General features: G+C 51.8%; 1 protein-coding gene across 1 annotated transcript in view; it reads left to right on the forward strand.

Annotated features, from left to right (window-relative positions):
* Positions 1 to 25,036, forward strand: part of LOC105470826 (transcription elongation regulator 1 like) — a 232,771-nt gene that overhangs the window by 196,068 nt on the left and 11,667 nt on the right. The window contains exon 9 of the mRNA XM_011723087.2: positions 11,885 to 12,020. Within this exon, the coding sequence (XP_011721389.1) occupies positions 11,885 to 12,020 (136 nt within the window). The remainder of the gene's footprint in view (positions 1 to 11,884; positions 12,021 to 25,036) is intronic.

A 25,036-nucleotide genomic window follows, 5' to 3' on the forward strand; every position in this document is an offset into this window, starting at 1 on the left:
CTGATATTTTGTAACACCTATTTTTTTCTTTTAATGTTTAGCTCCTTTTTGAATAGTCAGCTGAATTGTCGTTCAATGTCTGGGTGTGCCTCCCTGCGGTTCCTCTGCCACCTGGGGACGTTTCTCTGAGCGTCAGTCCCTCTTGGTGGTGGTCTTGGTAGTGGTATATGGGGTGGGACCATGGTGGTTTTCTATCTGTCATCCCTGTTTAGATGAGACTGTGATAAGAGCAGTGGCCCCAGGCAGCGTCCCAGGTCTGTGGCTCTGGGACTCCATCCTAGAGTCTGCTATTGTGACACGGGCTGTGTTTTTGGGGGACCTGTCTCCAGATCTGTGGTTCTGGGGTTCCCTCCTACAGTCTGTGATTATGACGGGGGCTGTGTTTTAGGGACCTGTCCCTTCGCTCTGCATTGCACTCTATCTGGACCTGCCCCTCCATTCCCTGGCATCTCTGTCTGTTGAGGCAGCTGCTGTACTGAGCTCACCAGTCTGTGTCTAGGGTCCAGCTGTTTGGAACTTCCTGGGCCACCCGGGCTCCTAAGAGGTTTGGACCCTGGAAGGCTTCTGCTCTTGTCTGCCTCTGCTTACCATCAGCCTTTTAGCTGCAGAAGCCTGGGGGCTGCCTCTTGGCCTGGGAATGCTGCTCATGACAGGGTCGCGGGCTGGCTGGTGCTCAGGGCCTGGCTGGGATGTGCTTCGGTCTCTGTCTCTGTCAGGGCCCTGGCCTGGACTTGCCATGCACGATGGCATCTCTGTCAGGGCCCTGGCCTGGACTTGCCATGCACACTGGTGTTCCTGGGGGTTCTTCACCCAGCAGTATGTGAAGATGTTGTCTATGGGCCTTTTGTTCTGTTGCTCTGACAATTCGGTGTGAGCTTTTGTTCTGTTGCTCTGACAGTCCGGTGTGAGCTTTTGTGACTTTGGGGAGATAAAAACACTTCCCTTCTGCTTTTGTGGGTTTTAGTTTCCTGCCGTTTGTTTTTGTTTTAAATCTCAGAATTCCTCAGAGTCCTGTGTCCTGAGATGCATGTGACTGGGCTGATGTGTCTCCTTCAATATTACCTAAAATCAACACCTGGAGGCAGCAAGTAGAGACAAGAAAAGAGGTTTTTGTTGCTGAGGGTTTGCTTTTTCAGTGATTAATCAGCCTCCGTCAGCCATGCCCCACATTCTAGAGCCAAGGTGCCCTGACTGTCTCCCTCAGCTCTTGTCTGGCCCCGTCTAGAGTTCTGAGAGCTCTGAGACCAAGATGTCAGATTGAGAGCTTTGGTAATTTTGCAAATGTTACCAAACTACCTGCCAAAGGACAGGACATGGCCTGGTGTCTGTGCTGCCCTGGGTGGAGGTAGGTGCTGCCTGTCTGGAGCCACCAGTGAATTCTCACATGAGGAGGCTGCACAAGTTACAAGTGCAGAAACACGTCCTGGGGAGGGGCTCAGGGGCATCCTGATTAATTGCTGGGGAAGCCTGGCAGCCGGCACTGAAGCTGGTACTGAAACACAGTCTCCAGCAGAGCTCGTCACAAAGCAGGAGCTCAGGCCAGAGCGGCTGCCTTGCAGCACGGAGCTGCCCCACCTCCTGCAGCTGAGAGCTGGAGCTTGCTGCTCACTGGGATTCTGCCCCCAGCCAGAACGAGGCCACCAGCAAACCCTTTTCAGCAGATGTTTCGCCTTCTGAGTGGCTCATAAACCTCAGCTGGCAGAGACTTCAGCCCTTCCCAGGCCTTGGTGAGCCTGCCTCTCAGCATGGTGGAGGGTCCAGGAGGCCACAGCTCCCATGGCCTGATCTCTCCTCATTCTGCCCCCTCTCCCCAGCATGGCCCATGTGCCACAGCCACACGGACAGCAAGTGCACACGGGACAGATGAGTGTAGTCACACTGAAGACTGGGAGTGAGCTGTCCAGCCACGGTGGGGCCTGTCTGGCCTTAGGCAGAGCCAGAAATGGGTTTGTGATTCCCGGAAGGGGTGAAGCGGGCAGGGCAGAAGCAGGGGTGCTAGGCATTCAGGAACTGGCCAAGCCAGATAGGCCAACAGTGAGCCTGTGGCTGGGGCACAGGTCCGTGGAGATTCCAGGCAGCCCAGACCCCAGCTGGGAACTCACGATCGCTCCTCCAGGAAGATTTTGCATCCCTGCCCATCCCAGAGCCCCATCTCTGTGCACTGGGCAGTGTCACCTCTGCGTAAGGGCAGAGGAGCAGCTGCTCCAGCTGAGTTCACCCAGCTGCCTGCAAGGTTCCTACTCAGGGCCAGCACCAAGCCCCAAAGCCAGGGTTTTGTTGGTGGCCATGATCCATCCTGGGGAGGCATCCATCTCGATGCCATCATTGGCTGTGAATCCCGACCATCCACGTGAGCAGAGCAGAGCTGGCGGAACCGACGCCCCTGTGCTCCTGTCTCACCCAGGGGCCTGCAGCCCACCCTGATTGATGTGCCAATCTTCCTTACAGCTGCCAGAGGCACGCTTCTGCACTGCACAGTGTCGAGGCTAAAAAACTAGAGAATACAGATCTTTCAAAGTTTGTCTCATCTGAAGACCATTTGTTACAACCACACGTTAGAATGTCTGAGGCCCCATAAGGCAAAAGATTCATAGAAACTTTGATTCCTGCAGAATTTCGCATTGTGTCTAACACCAGATTTACAGTCTGGCAGTATTTTGATGATAAATTCCCAGCCCTCTTTGCTGGAAGAAAGAACAAGTTCTTCCCATCCATAAAATTAAAAAAAAATGAGATGTCATCCAGATGAACAGAGGGCTGGAACCCAGCCTGGAGAGAACGTCTGTGGATGATCAGAAGCTGCCAGAGATGATGAAGGTGAAAAATCATCACCACCACCACCATCATCATCTTCACCACCATCTTCATCACCATTATCATCATCTTCATCACCATCATCTTCATCACCGTTATCACCATCACCATCATCTCCACCACCATCTTCATCACCATCATCTTCATCACCGTCATCGTCACCATCACCATCATCACCACCACCATCTTCACCACCATCTTCATCACCATTATCATCATCTTCATCACCATCATCTTCATCACCGTTATCACCATCACCATCATCTCCACCACCATCTTCACCATCATCTTCATCACCATCATCTTCATCACCGTCATCGTCACCATCACCATCATCACCACCACCATCTTCATCACCATCATCTTCATCACCGTCATCATCACCATCACCATCATCACCACCACCATCTTCACCACCATCTTCATCACCATTATCATCATCTTCATCACCATCATCTTCATCACCGTTATCACCATCACCATCATCTCCACCACCATCTTCACCATCATCTTCATCACCATCACCATCATCACCACCACCATCTTCATCACCATCATCACTGTATCATCATCACCATCATTGTCATCAAAACTATTACTAGACCAGCCATTGTGTTAAATATTTTAAATGCATTATGTCAGTTTTTCCACCTGGACAGTGGGGTTGTGCTGGTGATGAAATGAGGTTATGGAGGGATGCTGAAGAGGAGAAGATTCGACACAGTGAGCCCTCAGTGGATTTAAGGGATTCTTCTTATTTCATTTAATTCTTACAAGCAAATCCCAAGGGGTTGCTACTATTATTATTTCCACTTTATAGAGGAAGAAATGGAGGGTTGGTGAAATGAAGAGACTTGCTTGAGAACAGAGCACACAGTGGGAAAGCCCAGGTTGCAAGCTCAGAGACCACGCATTTCATGAGCGCCCAGCACTCCCTCCCCAGCTCACCCTGCAATGCAGATCCTGTTGTTCTTGTTGTTGTTGTTGTCATTTGGGCGATAAAGAAGGTAAAGCCTGTAGAGGCCAGTGCAATGCAATCCACAGACAGGCAGCAACGAAGAGCCAAGCCAGCAGGGGGTCCAGCCTTGCTTGGGTCTCAAAGTCTTGCTCTCCGCTCCTGCATGGCCTAGAGCTGAAAATGTCAAAACTGTAGTGCACTTGCAAAAAGTCACCTTGTTTTATAAATTTCTCTGGCAATTTTGTTCAATGAGAGTAGAACTCAGTGGCCACTCATTCGGAAGGCTTACAGAAATGTGGCAATAATTCCATGCTGGACAAATTCCAGAAACATCGCTCAGAAGGGCAAGGTCTGCGATGCCAAGACAAAGGCTGGTGTGGGGCCAGCCTGGGGGATGGGGACTCCTGCATGCTAAGAGAGGAAGGCTGGAGACCCTGAAACCCTGTTCCTTTAGAAAGTAGAATCTGGAGCTCGGCTGCATAGGATGCTAGTGGGTCTTAGATGGGTCTCCCGCAGCTCAGGAGCCTGGCAGTGGGCCCTGGAATTACAGCCTTGGAGACCTGTCAGAGGCCAGAGATCTATGGGATGGTCAAACCCTGACCCAAGGGCCAGGCAGTGTGTGCAGATTTGCATCATCTTGTAGCATCAGCCAGGCAAGGAAAGTTGCACCTTGGTCTACGCCACAGTGATTGACAGAAGAGTGTCCCCTCAGTCTCCAGGAGCCTCCGCTGCCAGGACAGCCTGATGTCATGGCTTCACCTGGTGAGGCATCTTTTCCTCCAGGTGGCCTCCACCCACTCATGCCCTACCTGGAACAATGCATGATTTTCAAAAATCCACCAAGGGAATCATGGGGCAGTCTTGGATGTCCAGGAAAACATTTCTGAAATGCATTTGAGAAGACAGGGGCAGGGCCTCGTCTCCATGGGGTCCTGACGGAAATAACCACGTGCTCTAGAGGCAGCTCCAGGCAGGAACCTACTCCCGCCCTGGCTCCCCGGGTGCTGCCCAAAGCTGTCTCTGCACTTCATGGCTCAGGGTGGCCCCTGGCCAGGCAAGCAGAGAAGCGAGCACTAAGTCAGGACTCGGGGCAGTTGGAGGCCAGGATGCATTACTTTCAGAGGCTCTGGGGTCCCATGTCCCTGGGAGTGAAAGGTCACAGCCCTGCCATGGGTGAGGAGACATCAGGACCTGGACCCTCGAAGACCTCTGAGCACTGCCCCCCATACCCTCCCCTCACTGACCTCCTTGTCACTGTCTCTGGAATATTGTTAGATGCTCCTACTTTAGGGCCTTTGCATAGCTGAGCCCTGAGTCTGGAATGAGCCTCCTCACCTCTTCCTAGGATCTGCTTGTGGGTGTCCTGCCTGCCTGGTGATGGTCTCAGACCCTCCCCTCAGCTGCGTTCATTTGTTTGCTTTTTGTGACTTCCTGAGCATCCAGCATCTTTGAATACACCACCCAGTTTACTAACTTGGTGGTATTGGTTATTTGTTACTCTCTGTTCCTCCCTCTAGGATGTGAGCCTGGTGAGGGCAGGGGCCTGGGATCCCAGGGTCTGGAGCAGGGTCCGCTGCAGACACCAGCAGCCATGTGCTAACCAAGGGGCCCCACGCAGCCCTCTGCAGGCCCCTGCAGGTGAGGGTTTCTGTTCAGTCTCATGACAGCCGTGTGGGGCCAGTGGGTTGTGTAATAGATGAACGACCTGGGAGGCTCAGAGAAACGAGGCAGGTTGCCCCAGTTGGGAGGACCACAGGGTAGTTCCCATGGCAATGCCTGCTGAATGTAATTGAAGTGAATTTGATTGCACCCGAGTTCTGACAGCAATTCTCTGACACCAACTGGGTGTCCTACAATTAAGTCTAGTTCTGACACCAACCACCCAGATACTGCAGACCCCACAGGGGAAGGGCTCAGCCCCAAGAAGACCATCCCTACCTCAGACACCAGCTGCAAGTGGGGTCCCCAGGCTACCCTCACATCTGTCTGATTTGGTTACAAATTCTGGAGCTCTTGCCAGCCTCCTTCAGGTTTGATACTTTGCTAGAATGACTCGTAGAACTCACGGAAAGTGCTATGCTCACGATTCCCGTTTTATCTTATGATCAAGGTGACAACTCAGGAACAGCCAAATGGAAGAGACTCATGAGGTGAGATCGGGAAAGGTCTCAAGGGCAGGGAAATCCACTGGTAATATTCTTTTCTCTGTCCCCCTACATTTGTCTTGCTGCCAGTATACTGATTTGTTCACCAACCAGGGCACTCCTGAAACTCATTGTTCAAGGGTTTTATTGGGGTTTTATTACAGAGAAATGATTGATTAATTTATTGATCACTGGTGAGAAGATTTAATTCAATCTCCAGCTCCTCTCCTCACCCTGGATGGCAGGTGGTGGGTGGGGCTGGACATTCCAACCCTCTAGTCTTCAGGGCTGCTGTTTCCTGGCATGCCAGCGCCTTCGTTGAGACTAAGAACCCAGTGAGTGGCCTCATTAGTGCAGCTAAGATGTGGTATGGTGGAGAGGTCTCCTTATGAATAGCAAAGGTCATTTCTAGTGCTTAGGATGTTCCAAGAATTTTTTGGCTCTCTGCCAGGAACTGGGAGTAAAGACCGGATTAATTATTTGTTATATCATAGGCCTAACATTTTAGGTTCCCAATCCACTCTTCCCCAGCAAACAATACTGCCAAAGGGCCCTTGGGGAGGCTGGCAGTGTGTGGCATGGTGCAGTCACTTGTTAGAAGTGAGGCTGCAAGAGACATTGTTTATGATGAAACAAGACTGAAGTGAGGGCTGGCACAGCCTCTGGAAACTTCCACAGACTGGCTGTCAGCAGGGACCTCTGATGGTAGCGTGGCACCTGCAGGCTGAGACAAGACTATGCCAGAGGCAGGCCAGGGCTGAGGGGCCTGTGCCCATACCTGGGCCTCACAGCTCATCACCAGCATGGGTGTGTGGTGCTGTCCGTCTGCAGGGCTGCAGCTGGGAGACCTGGCACCTGCAGGCTGAGACAAGACTATATGGGAGACAGGCCAGGCAGAGGGGGCATCTCTGCCTCTGTGCCCACGCCCAGGCCTCACAGCCCATTATGAGCGTGGGTGTGTGGAGCCATCCGTCTGCAGGGCTGCAGCTGGGAGACCTGCTAGAGGCGTCTGTCTGGTGCTTCCTGTGGAACATTTTTATGAACAAGCTGGATGAAGACGCAGGAGGCCTATTTATCAAATTTATAGGAACTGCAAAGTTGGGAGGCAGAGCTAATAAGTTGACGGAAGAGTCAAGATGTTTAAATATTTCATCAGGATGAAATTAACAGGATCACATCTGCATCATAGAATTGCAGTATTGCGAGGCATTTTCAGATCATCTGGTCGGAAGCATATATCTTACCATGAGTAAGATCCAGAGAGTTTCCATATTTTGGCCAAGGTTGTACAGCAAGTCATCCTCACCTGTAAGGCTCAGAAACACCTTGACCTCGTCACATCTGCAGACAGGCCTCTCCAGAACCAGGTCCTCCCTCCTATGTCTGCATTTTCCCCACGTCCCATGGCAGCACCCTGGCAGAGTGACGATATCTCAACCTGTGTCATCGTCTATGTCTCTTCCCTGCTCATGTTCTGTCTTGGAGCCGTGGTCCACTGGAATGTCTGCTGTTTCTGCAGAGTCTCTCAAATAATTGTGTTCATGGGAACACCAACCGGAAGCCCACCACAGGGATACCTCTGACACTGACCGTCTCTGCACTGTGGGTTTCAGCCCTGACACACCTGTGCACCTGAGGCTTCGTGTGTGTGTAACCTTAATTCACGTCCCACTAGACTGTAAGCTCCTTGGGCAGTGAGGGGCTCCTTGTTCCAGCTACAGTGTCGCAGGGCCTAGTATGGGTGGACACACCACACCTGCAAGCTGGAGAGGGAGGGAAGGAGCAGGAGGGGTTGCTCTGAGGGGTCGATGTGGACCATCTCACTGAATCCACACGACAGCCCTAGGTGAGTGCTAGGACCACCTCATGGGAGCATGCTGGGGCTGAAGGCGTCAGTACATTTGCCCACGTAGAGGTTTGGATCTTGACCCATCCAGCTGGGCTGTCTGAGCCTCCGTCCATCTGGGTCATGCTGTGATGACACCTGGGTGTCAGCCTGCGAGGGAATGGGTGGGTGCCTCAGCCTGGCTGGAGAAGCTGAATATCACACATCCTCTAGCCTGGAGCCAGCAACTGCTTGGTGTTTGTCATTCCTCTGCCAGGGCAATGGTTCCAACCTCAGAGATGGTTCTGCAGAAAGGATCTGGGTGGAGAGAAGTGCCTCTGAGGGTTTAGGGGTGCGCTCTGCACCCACAGCAGGTGTGCACAGCCTCAGATGGACCATTAAAGTGTCTTGTTTACAAAGGGAAAATCATGGCTTTGGTTGCAGTGCCCGGAACCCAACTCCACTGGATCTCAGATTTGTGCATTTTACTGGATAATATGCTGCCCTCTGCACATGGGCAAAATCAGAAAACCTCAGCTTTACAGACTTACCAGCGTGGGACAGATGCCTGCATGTGCACACACACAGGCTCACTCACACACACGAATCATTAACAGATCCATTGGCCAGCTCAGAGGCTGGGGGAAGGGACAGAACCAGGAGAAGAGAGCTCAGGGGTGGGATGGTCACCACACTGAGGGGCAGAAGGCAGGGAGGGGCTGACCCTGGGCGTGAGGGCCCCCCGCCCAGGGTTATGGTGCCCAGATTTCAGGAGCACCTACCCTGGTTAAAGGTTGACCAAGACCAGGCCCCTTTCAACCTATACACTAGACCTGGAAAACTTCCCAAATCCATGGGTTACCTTAACGAGGCTTCTGTGATGCAGTAAGGCTGCCTCCCCGGCTGGCAACCAGCAGTGCTTGTGCACACCAATTAGTGCGTCCTCGGGGACGCCGCCTTTACCGGCAGGAAAACCGTGACTTGAGCTATCTTTACTAAAAGTATTAGAATTCACTTTTTGTTAAAGGTACAGAAATCATTCAGCCATAAGAATATCAAAGATATATTTAGCTAGTTTGCATTTGCTTTCAACCGATTCTAACAGAACTGATAGCCATTTGGAAGGCATGCAGCAGTCCTGAATAGAGTATTGTGTTGAATAAGCTTCAACACACCATCACCGCACAGTCTAAATGTGCCTTTTCTTCTTATTTCAAGTTGCAACAATACAGGCCTTGTTTCACATTTCTATTTTTAACTAATGAAAATTTATTACAGGGAAATCCTAATTATACCCTTTGGAGTATGATACAATTGGAAATCCACTGGTAATATTCTTTTCTCAAAATTCCATGTAATTGCATAAGAAGCAGAGAATGTAAATTCTCTTGGAATAGTTGGTCTATAAATACAATTCTCAAATGGGCTGAGCAATCTTTCTGTTTCTTTGCACATTTTGTATTCGTTGGGATTAATCCATATTACAGCCCCTGTGAGTGAAAACCCCTTGTTAGACATAAGGCGTTGTATATTCTCAGCACATCCTCAACATGGTACTAATGAATTTCCCAGGACCTTGGACAGACCATGAGGAAACATTTCTCACTTGGCAGGTGTTGGGAGGCCTGGACGGCCGGGTCTGGCCCCTAGATGACCACCTGTACCTTTTCCCGTCTGACCCCTTACTTCCTCTCCAAATGAGAAAAGTAGTGTAATCTTCACCTAGCATCCAAACCTCCTGGGGGAGGCCCACTTGGGCCACATGAGCCTGCATGGTGGGAGCTGTCCTGTGCATTGGAGGACACTTCACAGCATCTCGAGTCTCCACTCCCAGGTGCTGGTAACATCTCCCCAGTTGTGGCAACCACAAATGTCTCCAGACCTTGCCAAATATCCCCTGGGGCAAAATCATCCCCAGTGGAGAACATGGCACTATTGTCAAAACCAGAGCTGGACAGTAGTTAAAGCCATAAAATCAGATTATATTCACGACTGTTGCAAAGGAGGAAAAGAGACCAGGCTCAATTCCAAGTTTGGCATGGAAAAACAGGAATTGATAGCCACGGTCAGGGTTGGGGGTCAGTGGATGGAAAATTAGCAAGAGCAGACTTCAGGGATCAGGGAGTTTTGGCTGAACCAACCTCAGCAGATTCTTGCTGAGTCAGATCTAGGGGATGGCAGAGGATGAGAAATCTGATAAGGTGTCCAGGTGAGCAGAGTAAGGGAAGGGCGGGGAAGACTATGGCTAATCAGTTTAGCGGTACTCTTAATGCAAAGGTGAGCATGGAAGTTCAAAATCCTAGGCCTACTGAAAAGTTCAGGGGAGCCTGGGGAGACCATGGCCCAGGGGAGACTCTTGCCTCTAGGCCAAATCAGAAAGCTCAGACAAAGGTTCAAAAAAATCACAGTTCAGATCCCAGGGTGATCTGGTTTTGAAAGGAGCAGGTAAGGCCTTTAGATGCACGTTCCTGCCATTCCTACATCTCCAGGCACTTAGGGAGCTCCCAGAATGTAGGAGGCCCTAAGCCACTGCTTATGAGAGGACTGCTCTTCATGATTGCTGGCTGAGCTTGACCTAAGTGCAGCAGAAAATGAGGGAGCTCGGCTGGGCGTGGTGGCTTGCGCCTGTAATCCCTGCACTTTGGGAGGCCAAGGCGGGCGGATCACAAGGTTAGGAGATCGAGACCATCGTGGCTAACATGGTGAAACCCTGTCTCTACTAAAAATGCAAAAAATTAGCCGGGCATAGTGGCGGGAGCCCGTAGTCCCAGCTACTTGGGAGGCTGAGGCAGGAGAATGGCGTGAACCCAGGAGGCGGAGCTTGCAGTGAGCCGAGATTGCACCACTGCACTTCAGCCTGGGCGACTGAGTGAGACTCCATCTCACAAAAAAAAAAAAAAAAAGAAAAAGAAAAAGAAAAGAAAATAAGGGAGCTCTCAAATGGGTGGTCTGATGATCCATGGGTAGGTGTGGGAGCAGGGCCAGGCCATGGAGCAGGCCCATGAGGGCTCAGCATGGTCGGACCGAGGGTGTGCCAAGCCTGCCTGGATTGAGTCTGCCCATCCTGCAGGCTGCATCCTGAGGTGCAGGGGGCAGCTGACGGACCTTCTCCCAGGCAGGGCCAGAGCGGGAAGGAGAGGAAGCCAGACACAAGAAGAACGGTGTCTGCATTTGGCCAAACACGTTCTCCCAGCAGCAAACATTTAATTTTTTCAAAAGAATATTTCTAGATGCTTCTTAGAATCCAGTGTAGAACCATAAAGAGATCTATCCACGTGCAGTTAAAATAATGCAAGGGGGAGAGTTGGTACTTGAAAAAGGTGGGCCTCTCACATTTCTTCCATAGGAGTAGGGTCCCGCCTCCCTGCCCTTGTGGTTTGAAAGGGAGTGCTGGTCAGCTTCCCAGCCTAGCACAGTCAGCTCGTGGGGTCCCTCCCTCCCTGCCCACCCTGGGTTCCACCTTGTGCAGCTCCTGCTGCTGCCCACAGTGTCTGGGGCCTTGGCAGGGGCCACCCCTCTGCTGTAGGAGGGAACTTCTCCAGGGCCCCTGGGTGATCCCATTCTCCACTGTCCTCTGTGCCTGGGGAGGGGTCCCAGCCTCCTTCTTTGTCACTGAAGTTTCCCTTTGGGGTTAGATCTCAGGACACAAATGGTTCTGTGCATAACTGTCTTCCAGGAATTTGTCCAGAACAAAGGGGCCATGAATGAGTGAAATGATTGTTCGGATGAAAAGCCTGCTACTTACCCCTCCATGACCCCATCTCTGCAGCGGCACCTGAGGCCTGGCTTCCCTTCCATGGGCCGTGGGCAGCACGGAGACCTGGAGTGAGGGCCTGCCTGGGAGACACGCCGGTTGGCCTCCGGGGTGTGGTTCTGCCTGTACCTGAGCTTCAGCTTCTCGCAGCCGGGCCCAGGGCTGGGACTTCAATTCCAGCCTCCCGCTCTGGACTCAGCCAAGCCCCGTGCCTGCCAGGAGCAAATGTGCCACCCTTGCTGGGGAGACCACGTCAGGCTTTGTGAAGAGTTGTCAAAGAGACTGTGTTTCTGAAAGAGTTACCTCAAGGAGGGTTTGTAAAGGTTGTAATAAGAACCGGCTGGGTCCCCATGAGTGTGTCTAACTCTCTGCATCTTGTGTCCCTGAAGGACCGAAGGCTGCGGGAGTCCCAGGCCAGAGGAGGCAAAGAGAGAGGACAAAGGCACAAGGACGCCACCCCCACAGATCCTCCTGCCCCTGGAGGAGCGTGTGACCCACTTCCGGGACATGCTGCTGGAGAGAGGGGTAAGGTGCAGCAGCTGAGGGGCTGCACTCCGGCGGCAGACCCTGGGGAACAGCAGCTGAGTGGCTGTCCCTGCCTGAGGGACGTCTCCTCCTCACTGAGTTCATGATCAGGCTGAGTGACTGTCCTGGCCTGAGAGATGATGTGTCATCCTTACCGAGTTCCTGATCAGGCTAAGTGACCATCCCAGGGCCTGAGGGATGCCTCCCTCTTACTAAGTTCCCAGTTGTGCTGAGTGAGGGGCAGGTGCTAAGTGAGTGGAGGCTGAAGGGCAGCCAATGTGGAGAGGAGGTCCTGCTTCACCTCTGAAAGGAGAAAGGTGCCTTTGTGGTTTCTCCTGTGGGCATGAGGCCTGAGAGGCCGGCAGGTGGGGTCCACAGGGAGGCCAGGTCCTGGGTGGCCTGAGGAAGCACGCACTGCGCAGATGGGGTTCCTGCGGGAGCTGGGCCAGGTTGCGGTGCCCGGCCTCCCTGTGCAGCTTCCCCATGGGGTTGTCCATCCTACCTAGTGGGACTCGCTCCCCTAGGGATGAACGTGACTGTTTTTAAAATAAAATTAGGATATCTTCAGTGTAGCTGATTTCCAAATCTCACTTTGAATTGGGGGCCAGGGGGGATTTTATATTCAGATCCCCTTTCAATGACTATCATTTCCTGCTTTGGCTCTGGGTATAACATGAGCCAGAGGCAGTATTTCAGCCCCGCTGGATTTCCTCAGAAAGTAAGGCTGAATGCAGATGGCAGTGATGGGACCCACGTGTGAGGATATTTATAATGAACACACAAATGGCCTTTCAGACTGAAGAGCAAGTTTCCTCTGCAGCCAGCACCCACCCCCAGGCTGCTTTCTGGCCCTCCCACAGCTGGTAACTCCCAGGGTCCTGGAGAGGGGCAGGGACGGAGCTGCCTGGAAACGCAGCTCCCTGCAGAACAGAGAGGTCTGAGCAGAACCCTCATAAGGGTTAGGGCTGGGGCGCTGTCCTGGGTCTGGGTTAAACCCTGGGGGAACAGGAAACATTGAGCAGATCCTACCCCTTAGGAATTTTATGGAGGAAGGAGCTGGTCCGACCCACCCCCAGGGACACGTCTCCTCCAAAGCCCCTTGAATTTGAATGTGTGCACCTGTTTATGTATTTCATCATTCACTCAAAGGTAAAACACAGCCCTGGGCCTCAAGGAACCAGAAGGAAACTTAGGCGTGTAAGCTGGTGACTGCAGTGCGTGTGTCAGGCTGAATTAACACACGTGCCGAGAGGCACGGAGCACGATGTGGACTCACACGTGTGTGGAGCCGGCCCTGGCACGATGCACCGTCTGGGTGTTGGTTTGTTTTTCAAAAAATGTTATTTTAAAAGCTGTTTTTACTAGCCTCAAATTTTGTTTTAAAACGAGACTTTAGTCCCTCCCTCTTCCTGCCCCCCCGGCTTCCTGCCCTCCCGCCACTCTTGGCATGGGGGTCTTTGTTGTAGTTTCTCCTAACTTGGTCTCTGCAGGGTGGCGAAAAGCTCTCACCCTGCCCCTGCCGCCAGGTGTTCCCCGTGTGCCTTCACGGACTCTTCTTTTTTTTTTTTTTCTTTCAAATCTTTTATTATTATTATTATTATTATTATTATTATTATTATTATACTTTAAGTTCTAGGGTACATGTGCATAACGTGCAGGTTTGTTACATATGTATACTTGTGCCATGTTGGTGTGCTGCACCCATCAACTCGTCATTTACATCAGGTATAACTCCCAGTGCAATCCCTCCCCCCTCCCCCCTCCCCATGATAGGCCCCGGTGTGTGATGTTCCCCTTCCCAAGTCCAAGTGATCTCATCGTTCAGTTCCCACCTATGAGTGAGAACATGTGGTGTTTGGTTTTCTGTTCTTGCGATAGTTTGCTGAGAATGATGGTTTCCAGCTGCATCCATGTCCCTACAAAGGACACAAACTCATCCTTTTTGATGGCTGCATAGTATTCCATGGTGTATATGTGCCACATTTTCTTAATCCAGTCTGTCACTGATGGACATTTGGGTTGATTCCAAGTCTTTGCTATTGTGAATAGTGCCGCAATAAACATACGTGTGCATGTGTCTTTATAGCAGCATGATTCATAATCCTTTGGGTATATCCCCAGTAATGGGATGGCTGGGTCATATGGTACTTCTAGTTCTAGATCCTTGAGGAATCGCCATACTGTTTTCCATAATGGTTGTACTAGGTTACAATCCCACCAACAGTGTAAAAGTGTTCCTATTTCTCCACATCCTCTCCAGCACCTGTTAGAATGGCGATCATTAAAAAGTCAGGAAACAACACGGACTCTTCTTTATCCTGGTGGACGGCCTGATGCCCAAGAGTCCAGCCGGTGACTGGGTGGCCCTCTCACAGGAAACCTGCTTATATCAGCACAAGCCCTTGTGACTGCGTCTTTACCAAGATAGTCACCTTCTAGGAGAGCCCTGCCTGGGAGCAGGGTCAGGTTCGGGGGTGTCACTGGGCAAGAGGCAGGAGAGGCCGTTTTGTGATCCACAGGTCCAAGTGCAGGCAGTTTCCCAGTCCTTACTGTTGTGCCCCTGCGACTACATGGCCCTTGTGGAAATGGCTGTAATTCTGAGTTTCCGAATAGGCCTGGCCAGGCTGGCCTGGTTGGATTATCAGGCAGGAGACATGACTCGTCTTCCCTGAAACATGATGGCATCACGAACATTTGGGAAATAGGAATAAAACATTCCCTTTATCATGACTCGTCTTCCCTGAAACATGATGGCATCGTGAACATTTGGGAAATAGGAATAAAACATTCCCTTTATCTTACTAACGTCCAAGTTTTCCATCTCTTTGTTTTGGAAATGAGGCAGGCCCAATTTACCAACACAGTTTTAAACTGACCTACCTGCTCAAGAGGCCGGCCTTCCCTTCCCAGGCAGGGATGCTGGCGGACTCAGTTTACGTGGCCTCTTGAATTTCTCCAAATGGCCTTGGTTGAGAGATTTTACTAATGAGATTTTCAGAGCCTTTTTACCCCAATGAGAGTGGGTGATTCATTTCAACTTTTTCTTCTCAGATTATTATACAGGAATCTGCAAAATCATCTGAATGTGAAGCAGTAACTACAGGGCGTGTGTTTACCCCGAGAGAAAGGGACCGGAGTGAAGCCTAGTCCCGTGTCTCATGAGGATCTTCAGGAGAGGCCCACACACAGCTCATGAGTAGAAAAGATCAATCCAAATTTACTGTGAATATCATAAAGCAATGCCACTATTTATGACTTTTCAGCTTTGTAAAATATGCTGGCAGATTTGCTCATGCTCAGGAGAATTTCACAGCTAAACCCACAAGGTTTCTAGATGCCTAACAATGAGGTACAGAAAGGTCAGTTTTTCATGGACTGAGTGATTCATACGATTTTTTATTGCATTTGTTCAATACTTCAGTTCAGAAATTCATGTACTTGTGGAGTGATGAAGGGTGGACCCTGGGGTTTTTAGTAGTTTAAAAAGGGCAGAGTTTGGGCCCTGCCATGGGGATTGTGCCCTGGGGCAGCGGGATGAAGGTTTTGTGGTTTTGTGGCATGTAAATGATGGTTCAGCAGAAGGTTTGTTTTTTGTTTTGTTTTATTTTTGTTTTTTTCTTGCTAGTACAAATCCCAAAGAAGCTTTCTTTTAAAACTTCAGTCCATCAGGAGCAAGTTTAATTGAATAGCAGGTTATTAATGTGATCCTGCTGTTTAGGTGAACACATTAGAGACATTTTATTGAGAATACTTTCCTTCTGCAAAGTACCTCTCACAAGTCGGTGATGCTCACCCAGGGGCCAGGAGAGAAAGTCCCTCTGAGAATACTCGATTTTGATTTAGGGACTTAGGGGCCGTCCTTGGTCCTTTTCAGGGATCCCTCTGCGGGTGACCCTGGGCCAGAGCAATGACCAGCCTCGGGGACCCTGGCTGGCAGTGTGGTGGGCTACACAGGAGAGCCCTGGAACCACGTCTGCATGGGGGTGAGGAATTCACAGAGCAGGGTTCCTGCAGGCTTCGCTATGATGGTTTCTCCCTACACTAAGATGGGTGTTGACAGCGAGGCTGTGGGGTGAGTGGGTACAAACCAGACAGAGGCCCCTACAGTCCTAGGCAGCAGGCGCCCCTCCCAGGCAGCAGGAAGGGCAGCGTTGGCCTGTCCGTCTCCCCGGATGAGTAACATCTGGTGCCTTTACAGGCAGCTCTGCCTCCCAGGAGCTTCACCAGGCCCTCGGCTGGGACGTGCATGCGCAGAAAGGCCTAGGCTGTTACCAGGGAAGGGGAGGTGCCTGTGGGGACAGCACCCTTGAAGGTGCCTTTGCGAGTTGGGATTGCCGGCTCTAATTTCTGGAATGGGATTTTTATTACGCTTGTGTGAAGGTAACCCTCAAAAGTAAGTGAAATCAGCTGGCTATATTGTGGAATAACCATGTAAAATTGCGTTTGTTCAGCAAAAGAGAAAACAAAAAGTTAGTAAACTACTCCGAGCCCTGAAGGTGGGGGTAGGCGTTGATGTGCCTCGAGGCAGGGTAACACAGGGATGCAGACGGAGGCCTCGCCTGCGGGCCCAGGTTCCCTTCCACACTCACTCACAGTTGCCTGGGTCCACCTGGGGCCACCTGGGCTCACAGGAACTCTGTCTGTGCTGGCCACTTCCACTGTTAAACGTTAGGGATTTAACGCCCCAAGGGCAACCCTCAACCGACGAGGGTCAGTAGGTGAAAACCTGCTTCCCAGTCCTCAGTGAGGATACCTCTCGGGCAGGTTTGGGCACCTTCCTCGCCCCATGGCCCACCCTCCATCGCTGGCTCCTCTCCTTCCGCGTGTCCGTTCCCAGGACGGCCTGGAATCACCTTCCAAACAAACGCCTGCACCCTGGCCCTGGCCATGCGGCTTCTTTAGGGGTCTGAGCGTAAGGCAATGGCCTCATCTTCAAGGATGAGGTGGGAGCCCGGTCATTCTGCCCTGGGCTGCCGCACTTTTGATGGTCGGGGACTCTGGAGCAGCCGCAGCCACAGGCTCCAGGAATGTTCCCCATCCCTGAGAGCAGGCAAAATCCAGGGGCCAGGAGAAGAGGGCCGCAGAGGGGCACAGGTTGAAAGGAAAGGAGAATGGCCAGGCAGTTTCTCAAAAATGAAGTCTGTCCACATGCAGCTGGCATCATTAGGGCTTGTGGGATCATTAGGGCCTGTGGGAGGCACAGTGTGGGCCTGGGGGACAGGGGGAGAAAGTCTGCTGGGGGTGGGTTGGGGCATCTGGGCTCAGGAGGGGCCAGGTGGGCTGCAGATCCAGGCAGGCATCTCCAGGACAGTGCAGGAGCTGGAGCTGGAGAAACAGAGCAGGCAAATCTGGACAGAGCTCGGGGACAGGGGTGTGGCCCAAGTCTGCAGCCCCGGCCCTGGAAGCGGAGGTCCTGGGCTCAGGCCCCAGGGAGGTTTTTGAACCCTCCTCAGGTGGCCCCTGGGAGTGCTGTGTGGCTGGGGCCCACTCCCCCACTCTCAGTGGTCTTGAACTTCTGCTGCCCCAGCGGAGGCCTTTGATCAATGTTCCTGAGACCAGGGGAGGCAGGAAGAAACAGGAGAGATGAAGATGGCAGGAAGGGAGGGAGGGGGCTGGCACTGGCCACACAGCCTGCAGGCTGCGTTGAGAAGAAAGGCTGGGGGGCGGGGCCCATGACTAGGGACCAAGGGACCTGGAGATGCATTTCAGCTGCTGGGGTCTTACTTGGCGGCGGCAAGGGCAGGCCGCCCTCAACACCTTGGAGCAGCCTGGCTTGTCTGTCTGTCTTCTTGTGTTTCCAACACAGCATGAAATAATATAGCATAATGTTACCTGGGAGCTTTATTCATTTATTTACATGAGCGAATTCCACGCAGGCCCCAAGATAACCGATCGCAGCCTGTCCTCTGCCCACAGGGCATGGGCGAGGGGAAGGGCAGGCTGTGCAAGGAAATCGTGATCGTATTTCAAAGGTCCAGCTGCAGGGTCGTCAAGAGAGGAAGGTAATTGTGACAGATTGCTTCCTTCCTTAGGACGTTCGCACTCATAAAAGCCAGAAGGAAAAATCACCTCTAATTCGATTAACACTTCATGCTCCCGGTCTATTACGGCCATTTGAAGATACAAAGAAGTAAAAGTAAATACATTTTGTTTGACAATCAAATTTCATCAAAACATTAGCTTCCAGGACTTTCATAAAAGTAACCAGGCTTGTCTTTGAGATGGAAGTTCGCCACGTTTGGGAGACCCTGTATGACCCAGCTTTCCTTGAGGGACAGAGACCGCAGCTCCCGTCCCTGGAACACACTGAGGACCACAGCAGGGAGCCATGAGGCTGGGTGGGGGCGGATGGTGCAGACAGACAGACACACGTTTCTGCAGACGCACACGAGTCTGCCTGGCTAAGCCCAGCCCCAGCGTCAGGGTTGGAGAGGGCATGGCTCCGGCTTTCCTTGGAGAGGCCATGGACTGTGCCCCTGACCTGAGGCCCTCTCAAGGCTGGGGCTTTATCCTCCAGTTCGGGACTTGGCAGGCGCCATCCTTTTGCCAGCTTTCGCCCTTTACTCTAGTCATCAGGATCCCTGGCCTTTTCCGTGATCCAAGGATTGAAAAATACTTGAAAGAGCCTTTTTGGTTTTAGAGATAGAAGGTAGCGTTCTGCTTCTGTCGGAGGCTCCCTGCCAGACCAGACCTGTCCCGTCCTTGATGACCTCCGAGAGCCGCACACGCATGGGGCACCTCCAGGACGTTGGCGTCCCACAAGTGGCTGAGCCGTCCTCGAGCTCTCAGCCACTTTAGTTGAACTGAACCCCCTTTTCTCAGAGCTGACGCATCCACCGGAACAATGCACGATGAGTTTCTCAGTCTCCAGAGAGGCTTTTGGTGAAGCTGGGACTGAAGTTAGATCTAGTTTTCCCTGGTGTTGTTTTATAAATGGTGACCTTTTCCTTTATGCCCAAGGTCTTGGCCGCCTTCCCAGGGCTGAGGTGCCCGGTTTCAGGCAGGGGCTCACCCAGACCCATCCACAGCAGGAGGCATGGACAGTGCTGGGCTCGGGCCGTGCTTTAGGGTCTCTTCCCTGCTGAGAGTCTGCTCAAGTTGGTGTGGGTGCTCAGGGAAACCTGGGGCTCCTGGCAGCCACTCATCACTCGGCAGCACAGAGAAGCAGCCCCCTGAATGCTGGGAGGGAGCTGGGGCGAGACCACCAGGGCCTCGAGCACCCAGCCGAATTGTGGACTCACCTGAGGGCTCAAGGAGGAGAAGTTTTAGAGGGTGTGAGTTGAGGGAGGTGACGTGGCAGGGAGGGGAGTGGTTAAGAGACAGCGGTGTCTGTCCCAGAACCAGATGACCATGGCCACATGCTTTACCCACGTGGCCTTTTATCTTGCCACTTGATCTGGAAAACACTTTTGGGTTCTCCAGACCAGGTCCTTGGCACGGAGAGGATGTTGAAAACAGCTGTGAAAGGGACAGCCCAGTTCCTGTGGCTGTGAAGAAGGTGCAGTTTCCCTTCCCGAACCTCAGACTCCAGGTGCCTGTCCTCTCTCCAGCAGAGATGCCTGCGGGCTGAGACGGTGCCACACGGCAACCTGCAGTCAAGGACGCCTGCTGCCAGCCGGCCACTATCTGCAGGGTGATGCTTGGGCAATGTCCATTTTATGGAGATATCTGCCGAGTTTGGAAACTGCCTCTCTGGCCTGCAACCACACTGCCTCCTCTGCAGCTAACTTCTGGCACCTGCATTTCTAACAACCAGCTCTGGCTTCTTCCACTGTGGAAATGGGAGGGAATCAATTGCAACCCGGACACTAATGAGGGAATAGAGGAGCTCCAGCCGGCGTTCCCAGGGAGAGAGGAGAGAGTCCCACTGCAGGAGGCTGAGAGTGGAAGAAAGGGCACAACTCCAGCCCAGCCCACATGACCTCCAGTCCCCACTCTCGTGATTCAGGCAGGGTGGAGGAACAGTCCTGAAACAGCGATCAGATGAGAACGTGCAGTGAGGGACCAGCAACGTGGTCCTCAGGCAGAGTCAAACACTCGCTCCAGCCCAGGAGCCAGAACAAGACCCTGTTGTTCTCCCACCGAGGCAGCTCCAGTATTTACAGACACAGCCACTATCACAGACACAGCCACGGTCACAGACATAGTCACTGACATGGCCACGGTCACAGACACAGTCATGGTCAGAGACACAGCCACGGTCACAGACAGGGTCACGGTCACAGACACGGTCATGGTCACAGACACAGCCACGGTCACAGACACGGCCACGGTCACAGCCATGGTCACGTCATCCACAGGGAAACAGACAACAGGCGTGCTGAGACAGGCACCAGGATCGCCGTTGCTGTTCGTCCAGGGGGTGATGTGACGATGTACAACAGGGTGAGGAAGAGGGTGGAATCACAAACTTCTGCAGGAAAGGGTCTGAAGTTTACAGAAGAATTTAGGTCTTTAAGGATCAAGTCACATATAAAATGCCAAAGAATCAAAGAAGTGTTAGGCAAGAGGAAAGAGAGAGATCTCTGCTGAGACGTGGAAACCCCTGAGGGAGGGACAGCGTGTCCTGGTCTTGGGGCGTGCTGGGCAGACAGGATTCTAAACACCACCCCCTACCCCACCCCACCGTGCTGTGCTCATCCTGTGCAGGCCTCTCCTTGAGCGTGGATGGGGCCCATGTCACACCCGTGGCAATGTTGCACTGTGTTGTGTAAGACTCTGCCTTAGCCAGGGAGAGATTCTCTCTCTGGCTTGAAGAAGCTGCCCCACTGTGGGGGTCCTGGGGCAAGGACCTGCAGGCAGCCACTCGGAGCCAAGATTGGCTCCCAGCTGGCTGAAGACATGGAAAGCTTCAGCCCTGCAACCACAAGACCTGAATTCTCCCAACGTCCAGTGAGCTTGGAAGAGGACCCCAAGCACCAGACGAGAACAAAGCTCCTGCTGGCACCTCGTCTCAGCCCAGTGGGATCTGGGCCAAGGAGCCCAATGCCCCCATGCTGGACTCAGGACCCATGCAGTCCATGGAGTGGTCCGAGGTAGTGCTTGTGACCTGCTGAGTTTGAAGTCGTTGCTTATGCAGCAATAGAAACTGAGATGTGAAGGAGATTCCCTGGGCACCGGTCAGCCACCTGTGTGAGGCTGCTGAGACAGAACGCCCACACACACAGCAAATCATCTGAAGTGGGTTTATTCCCTGCAGACAGAAAACAAGGGTGGTAGAAGATGAGGGTGCCTTGTGAACCAGTCCTGCAGGCCCAGGAAAGCGGCAAGGAGGGGACGGAGCCTCCTCTACCCTTTGCTGTAACCAAGGGGCTCCAAAAAGCAGCCCACAGTGGGTTTTATACCCTGAGGTCATGTGAAATGCTGGGCTAAAGGTGGAAGGATGTCTTGTTTCTGGGGTGGGACCCAAACAAAGCCTGGCTGTTCTCAGCCTGTTGCATTCCCAGTGCATTCCAGTCATTCTGGAGAGGTACCAGCCAGAAACAGGGAGAACCAGGTTTTGTCCACGGCCACCCAGAGAACAGTCCCACAGCATAGCTGGACTTAAAAAAGATATGCAGCTTGGGCCGGGCACGGTGGCTCATGCCTAGTCCCAGCACTTCGGGAGGCTGAGGCGAGTGGATCATGAGTCAGGAGATCGAGACCATCCTGGCTAACACGGTGAAACCCTGTTGCGACTAAAAATACAAAAATTAGCCAGACTTGGTGGTGGGCGCCTGTAGTCCCAGCTACTTGGGAGGCTGAGGCAGGAGAATGACGTGAACCTGGGAGGCGGAGCTTGCAGTGAGCCGAGATCGCACCACTGCACTCCAGCTGGACGACAGAGCGAGACTCCGTCTCAAAAATAAATAAATAAATAAAGGAGATACGCAGCTTGCTGTCTACTCAGTTGATGGGCTTTCTCTTTCTTTCCCTGGTTGTTCTGCAACGTTGGACTTCCTTGGTGGTGGTGGCGGTACCGTGTGTGTGTGTGTATGTAGGCACACATGTGCATGTGTGTATCAGTGTGTGCATCTTTGTGCATATGTGTGCATTTGTGCAACTATGTACATGCGGGTGTGTACACACGTGCCCGTGTATGCATATCTTAGCATGTCCTGTGTGTGTTCATGTGTTTGCATGTGTGTGCACCTGCATGTGTACATGCTGTGGATGTTTGTGTGTGTGCTTATGTGTGTGTGTATAGTCACACACACATGTGTGTAATCTTGGCCCCAAGGAATGTACTCTCTGGGCAACGTAGATATTTCACACAGGCTCGGGAATGTCAGGCTTCTCTCAGGAGCAGTTCGCAGGACTCCTCGTCCCCATGGCTGTCAGGACCCCTTCTTTGGGAGAAGTCCTGCGCCCACCTGGAGGGCAGGGAAGGACCCTGTTTTACACATGGCTGTGCAGCCTTCACTTCAGCCCCCACCTCCATCCTGGGTCCCAGCCACTGTGCTCTCACCCTTCCCTGAACTGTCCCTGACATGACACTGTTGGGCTTATCATTGTAAGTTGTGATCACTGTAGAGATGGCTTATCTGACCTTCTATAGAGATTATAAATCCCTTCGGCAGCAAAAACTACACATCATTAATTGAAAAATTATTTTATTATACTTCTAGAACTCCAACATTTTTCAGAAACTGGTGTCGTTATGCCACACACGGTCTAATCCTCTGTCCCTGCAGAGCTGGGACCGTCGGGCTGTGCACAGGTCCCCGTGAGATGGGTGTCTGCCATCTGATTGGGCTGAATGGAGGCTGCCCACAGCTTCTCTAACAGCCCCAGATGCTCCCAGGGCCACGTGCACTCAGTCAAAGCTAAAGGGACCCATTATGCCTGGAGACCCTCCCAGAGTCACCCCCTCACTCTGAGTCCCAGCAATGCTTCACCGTGTTCTATGGAGGAGAATCCCTGGCTGGACCCTCGGTCATCCCACCCAATGAAAGAGCTTGTGGGTTATTACAGAAAAGGCTGAAATTTGATAGTTAAAGATAGAAATTGCCAGTGAAGTAAATTCATCTGTTATGATAAACAGATAAAGCACGTGTTTATTGAAATAGTACCTCTATGAGGAATATTTTAAGAATGCGAATGGGGTTTTGTTTTTGTAAACTTTCAATTACCTTCCCCTCCCTGACCCTGCCCAGGTATTCATCTCCTGCCCAGATCCCAGGGTGGCTTTCCTCAAACTCATGCCCCATCCGAATTTCCTTCTCCCCTGTCTCTCGAGAGAATGCCCAGGCTCCTGACCGTGTCTCAGACTGCCCTGCACCTCAGCCTCTGGCTCTGCTGCCTCTTCCTTGTTCCTTCATGGGCTCTGGCACCCCCAGGCATGTTCAACCTCTTGCGATTCCTGCATTCCCTGTAGTTCATGACCCAGCCTTTGCCCTGACTGCCAGCCATTCCTGGGATACCCCCCAGACTCCTATGTGAACCGTGAGGAGTATTCATGTTCCAAAGTCACAGAACTCTGGAAGCCACCTCCCCAGGCTGCTGTGGGTCTTTGCTGGGTCCCACTAGTGTCCAGGTCTGTCTCTGCTGTGGCCCTAGTGCCATCTTAAGAGTCTGCTAGCTCCTCACCAGCACTACCCTAGACCATGGGCTTCCTTGATTTATTTCCTCAGGATCCTCAATACCCAGCTTAGGGCTCAAGGCACAGTGAATGCATAATCCATGTTTTTAAATGAATGCTTTTATGTTCTAAATGACTTAAGCATTCCCTTGCTCTATCAGCTGAGAGAGTCTAGAAGCAATGACACCTCATTAACATTGAACACACCAGTGCCCAGATCTTGGTTTCTAACACCGTTCTAGGAAAGGAGCCAGGGCTTATTGGAGAATTGACTGATTCAAGGGCAAAGGTGGGACATGCAGAAGATGACCCTGGAGTATCCTTAGTGGCAGAAATTAAGGAGATGCCCAAAAAGCCAAGTGATGAGCTCCTGTCAGAGGGGCACAGGAGCCAGGAACCCCCCACAGAGCTTGTCAAGGCTAACCTGGAAGAAGCTGAGCAGGAAAAGAAGCAAAGTCACACTGGAGTCCAGCCCAAGCATGGGCTGAATATCCGAGTCCATAGCAATATAAATAAAAGATTGAGTACATAAGCAATGTGGAGGCATGAACGAGTATTCACCACCCCCCGCCCCCAGAACATTTCCCAGTCACTCATGTAGCTACTTCTCCTCCTCGGAAGTGGACACAGCCCATACCCCTAAGTGTGAGCTGTGCATGGCGATGTCCTTCCAGAGAGGACAGCATGGAGAGGTGCACTTCACAGTGGGGAGACCTCAGCCAGCCGACCACGGCCACCACTGACAGTGAGGAGTCATGTCAGCAGTGTGTATACCCTTGTTATGACATGATGAGAATGGCATTTACCTGTGTGGTCTTCCTCCCAAAACCCATAACCTCAGGCTATTTATGAGGAAAACCTCAGACAAATCCCAACTGAGGAGCATCCTGCAATGCACCTGACCAGGGCTCCTCAAACCATCATGACTTTGCTCCTCAAAGTCATCAACAGCAAGGGCTGTCTGAGACCCTGTCACAACCAAGAGGAGTCCAAGGAGATATGGCAGCCAAATGTGACAGGATCCTGGACAGAAACAGAAAATTGGGTAAAACCTAAAGAAATCCGAATAAACGCAGACTATTGTTAGTAATAATGTATCAGTGTTAGTGGTGATGAATCTAGCCTACTGATATGTTAACAACATGAGAAACTGGGTATGAGTATATGGTGACTTTCTGTAATATTCTTGCAAATTTTTAGTATGTGTAAAACTATTGCAAACAAAATAATTTATTTTTAAAATGACCTGCCTAAAAGAGGTTAAACTTTGATTGCAAATCAACTAAACTCAGCCTGTTTTCAAGACGTTACTCTTTGTTATGGTCTGTAGGGGTTCTGAAAATTTTTACAAATATAATTTCTCCTTTTGAAGTGGGGTGTTCCAGAATGCCATGCCTCTACAGATATAATTGGGGTTTCACATCAGGGGACACAACCCTGAAAGTTACCCAAGAAA

This window comes from Macaca nemestrina, chromosome 9, assembly GCF_043159975.1.
Source record: "Macaca nemestrina isolate mMacNem1 chromosome 9, mMacNem.hap1, whole genome shotgun sequence".
Classification (NCBI taxonomy): domain Eukaryota; kingdom Metazoa; phylum Chordata; class Mammalia; order Primates; family Cercopithecidae; genus Macaca; species Macaca nemestrina.